General features: G+C 36.5%; 1 protein-coding gene across 2 annotated transcripts in view; it reads left to right on the forward strand.

The window, feature by feature from the left end:
* Positions 1-3,034, forward strand: part of LOC119270560 (RNA-binding protein 24-like) — a 6,709-nt gene extending 3,675 nt beyond the window's left edge. For both annotated transcript variants that reach the window (XM_037552566.1, XM_037552567.1), the window contains exons 4-6: positions 1,461-1,500; positions 1,611-1,911; positions 2,075-3,034. In XM_037552566.1, coding sequence (XP_037408463.1) covers positions 1,461-1,500; positions 1,611-1,911; positions 2,075-2,193 — 460 coding nt within the window. In that variant the 3' untranslated portion in view covers positions 2,194-3,034. The remainder of the gene's footprint in view (positions 1-1,460; positions 1,501-1,610; positions 1,912-2,074) is intronic.
* Positions 3,035-4,949: the final 1,915 nt, after the last annotated feature.

The following is a 4,949-nucleotide window of genomic DNA, read 5'->3' on the forward strand; positions in this document are numbered from 1 at the left end:
CTTCTCTCTCTCTCTCTCTCTCTCTCTCATCCAAAAAACAAAGTGCAACTACCATGCATGCACTTTGTGTGTGTAGAGAGAGAGGGCGGCAGTGAGGGGGGTGGATTAGGAGTAGGTTTAATGCGACGTAGAGCGAGGGTGGGCACCTAATCATGTAGGTATGCGGGGTAGAGCGATTGGCATGCATGCATGCATGCGGTGTACATGTATTAATGTCTTACAGATGCAGCTACAGAATACACATACAAGTTCGTTGAGTAATCTTGCTTTGCATCACCCACACATACGTAGTGCAAAAACACATAGGTTAACACAACAGCAACTAACATTACAGTTAGTAGTGTAGAAAAGATTGTTTACTTTTCAGCTTTGAATTATGTGTGATTTTCGCTTGGTTTAGCTCTGAACTATCAACTTGGCTAGTTCCCCTCCCTCTTCCTTTAAACCTCCTAATCTATATCATATCTAGAGCGTAGTTTACATCTGGCCAGCTTAATTTTGTGATGCCAAAATCGTTTCTGCAAAATTCTTACTTTTTTCTTTTGGAAAATTCACACATGAACTAGGATGTGGTGTCAAGTTTATGTGTGTAGTTTTTTTGTTTTAAATAACATGAAAATTTATGACCCATGCAAAAAAACTAACCTATTCACGTGTTTTGCACTTATCACAGTTACTCTTATTTGTAGCATGAACTTATAGGTTTTCAATTAGAATTATGTAGGCATCCTTCTTCTATAAACTGGCTAGGCTTAATTTATACCTTACTTCATCCAGACTTGCAGTTTTTGTGACGTAGTTGTTGATAGTTTTTTCTACTCGGTTAGTCAATTACAACGTCTGCCTTGAGACAAAAGTTATAAGACATCTTTTGAAAGACGGAGGGAGTATGTGATAATGATATGATAGTTTAGCACGTTAAGTAAGCAGAAACATAGTTTGAGGAGAAAACTATAGTGAAATTAATCAAGTGAACTAAAGTTACAAAAAAATTCACAGAATGTCCACATAATTCAACACGAGGACCATGTTATAGCACGAGCACCCACAAAAAAAGAAGCAAAAATATGATCAAATGAACAATGCACAAAAGGCAAAATGTTTATTTTTTTAATATTGTATATAGAAACCACTTTTAAGTACATTGCGAATTTGATCATATTTTTTACATGAAATATTGCACGTGCAGAAATTTAATATGATACATATCTACTGTTCTTTTTGACAACTTTTGAAATGCATAAAGAAAATTAACTCAAAACTCAAGCGCCACCCTTCCATCTTACATGCACATTTGCTTTTCCCAAACTATACATGAAACTGAGTAAAAAATACTCTCTTCGTCCCAAAATAAGTGACTCAACTTTGACAGAGGGAGTAGAAGGAAACCGAATTTAAAAAAAAAATTGCAGAGAAAATATTTGTTTACCTGATTTCTATCTTCTCAAAATCAATTGCAGGTACTCTCCATATTTCTCGGACTACGGCTACCAGCCACTGGTACGTATCCTATCCGTGAAAAAACAACTGTTTTGCTTGCTTGTCGTGAATTATTATTGTACAACATGTCTAATCATGTACATGCATGCCTCGCGCGAAATTTTTGCCAGACATACTATCAGGCGTACGGTGGGCTGGCCGGAGGGGCACAGTACCAGGTCTTCAACGGTGGTGCCGCCACAGCGGGGACGGCGGGGCTAGCAATGGCTGATCCTACCGGGCTCTACCCCTACTACCAATATGGCCCTGCTGTGAGCACCGCCGCTGCGTACAGCATGATGCAGTACCCCCAGATGTACCAGTATGCGGCGGTCGGCGCCCCGCCGGAGAGCAGCCCTACCGCGGTGTCCGGCCTCCACCAGTTCATTGGCGCCGCTGCCTTTGAGCATAATACTGGCGCCCAGGCAGGAGGTGATAATTTTGCTTTTTTAAAACTAAATTATTGTTTGACCTAGAGATTGTAAACAAATGTTCATAATGAAATTCATAATATTAGCCTTGAAATCAGTTTTGGGTCAAGATCCACTTGGTTTAGGATCCTGATTAAAGTGTTTTTCTTATTTTCTCTTTGCAGGTATGACGCTGGCTCAGCTGACAGCTCCAGCTCCGCTGGCACCTGCACCACAGTATCAGTACAGGCTCGTCTCTCCCATGCCCATTGCAGCACCAGATCAGAAGAAGCCCTTAGCCTAGAAAGCCATGGCTGCCTTAATTAAATCTGCATCTTTCATGCACCTACATATCTTCTTTCCTCATTTACATGCATATCTCTGCACTGCAACTTACTAACTTGCTGCCAATGACCACCATGGGCTGAGTGGTGCATTTGGCAAACTAACAGGACTTGAAGTCCAATTTTCCATTTTGTAGTAGTCTGGTCTGGTACCTAATTAAGGTCTTATATCTTTTGAAAAAACAATAATCTAAATGCATGTGTCCTCGGTCAGCACAAGCAGCTAATCTTTATGCATATATAGGTCACAAATTAATAGTTAGTCTATCTTTGGTTAAATATTACTCGTGAAGTTCACATTACTTAGGTGTAGCAAAGTTTTTGGTGCACCTTGCGCTCTTAAGGAAGAGTGCATGGTCAAATAGTTAAGTGGTTGAGTCGCTGCTGATTTTTCATAAGCAGCTTATGTCTCCCAGGGAAAAAAACTTTTTCATGGGGTGTAGCTCCATATAAATTAAGCTCATGGAGTTGCACAATGAGTTTAGTTAGTCAAGGATATTTTTAAACACGTACATTGGGGTGTCCTTATATTTCTCTATTAATTTGGTCATTGACTTTGGTTCCCTTCCTCGTCCCCAACACCATGCATGCATTGCATCCATATGCATCCTCTTCACCAACTAAGGCAGCCATGGCTAGGCCCAAGCTCGGATGAAAACTTACATACTTGAAACAGTGACAAAATTATATTTATTATTAATTCGCTGCAGATCTTATTATGTAATGACTATTATGAAATGCACATGCATATAGCCTCCATTTCAGAAGCTAATGTGCGTACAAATGCATATCTTTGGGACACTCTGAACTCATTTCCCGATCGTTCATTTGCATGTCACATTGCCAGTAGATTTATCATTGGAAATCATAAATTATGAAACCTATGCACAAACATATATAGTCTTTTTTGGTCGAGATCAATACATAGAAAAAAACATGGGCGCCATTACCTGTTACTCTTCGATTCCTCGCAACACTAGGCCGGTCCTCATATTTTCACCACAATTAATATTCATGTGATGACGTATTAGATATTTTTAGAAAAATGTGCACATAATGTTTCATCTACGTTAGTGGTAAGTTGCAGATGAAAAAAAATGTATCAAATAGGTATAATAAAACCCGATTGGTATAGATAAATACACATTTAGCACTTACTGCTCACAGAGTTTATTGGAGGAGGAAACTTTAAATTTATGAAAACTTTATTGCTGGATGGGGCTCAGGGCTTCGAGAGACAATATACATTTACATATGAAAAATTCTTTAATTAGTAATACTATTATAATTTAAAAAACTTTTATATTGTATATATAAAATTATATAGATATGTATTACATATGAATTGGCTGAGAGTATTTTAATTACCACGCTCGTGTAAAAAACAAATCAGTAATGTTTAAAATGGATTAAAACTAGACAATCATATGTGGGTAACCCATATAAAATTTTCCAAATATTGAATACACGTGATTACAATACAAATACTCAATACTTAATTTATAGTGATCTTTTTACTTATTCATAACTCCATATGACTCTAATTTAACTATTTTATTTCGTTGATACAATTGAGATTACAAATCTTAACTTCTAATAATGCTAGTAAGCACTCAAACTTTTATATAATTCAAATAATTATGTACACTTACAAATACAATAACTAATAAGTATTAACATTTTATTTAATGTTTTTATTTTACGTTTTAGTTTGAGATGTTTTACTACAATGATTACCATCTAAATTTAAGCAAAGTGTAACTAAAACAACAACAAAACTAAATCCATATAAAATAGTTTATGCCTAAGATATACCATAGTATGATTATATGTTTTAGTACCCACAAGTTCATAGAGGTTCTAAATATACTTAGTCTAACCAATATCCCGAAAGAACTTTCTAGTTAGAAGAGTCTAACAAAATCCCAATAGAACTTTCTAGCTAGAAGAGGAATGCATAAAAATTCCAAACAGACACCAAGCTCCATGGAGGCCTTAATTTAAAACTTCAAATTTTTCAGTTTCAAAAAATTCTGAAAAAATACACATGGACCTAGTGAAATAGTGTGCATGTGGGAAAATTTTCAGGTTGAAATACGTCAAAATGTGAGCTTCACACAAAAAACAAAATCTAGGGTTTTTTAGCATACTCATCCTCAGAATCCATGATTTTGTTCTTTTATGCAGCTCGTAGTTCAAGATATTTTCATCTTGAAATTTTACACACATTACATCCTTGTATACTTTTTACGAATTTTTTGAAACTAAAAATTCTAAATTTTAAATATTTTTTAAATTAAGGCCTCCATGTAGCTCGGTCTCCGAAATGCCCTACTCGGAATGCATAGCTTATTTCAACAAATATGTAATTATATAGTCTATGTAGTGTCAATAAGTGCCTTCTCCTATGTGCATTTATTCTCATAGGAGGAATGGAAGCAAGCATCATTTTTAGCACAGTAAAACCGCACCTAATAGATGTGCTGTCAACGAGGTCTCATAGATGTGCTGTCAACGAGGTCTTCCCTGCAGTTTTTTTCCCTTGACCGCTGTCCTAAAGGGACACTACTCTAAAAAGAAAAACTGAGATCTCTGGTTGCATGGGGGGAGGCGTTTTGGCTCCTGGGAACGTTTGCTCCCGCATGGATAGTAATTAAAAAAAATACTCCCTCCGATCCATATTACTTGTCTTAAATTTGTCTAGATATGAACGTAA

Source organism: Triticum dicoccoides, chromosome 3A, assembly GCF_002162155.2.
Source record: "Triticum dicoccoides isolate Atlit2015 ecotype Zavitan chromosome 3A, WEW_v2.0, whole genome shotgun sequence".
In the NCBI taxonomy this organism is placed as follows: Eukaryota; Viridiplantae; Streptophyta; class Magnoliopsida; order Poales; family Poaceae; genus Triticum; species Triticum dicoccoides.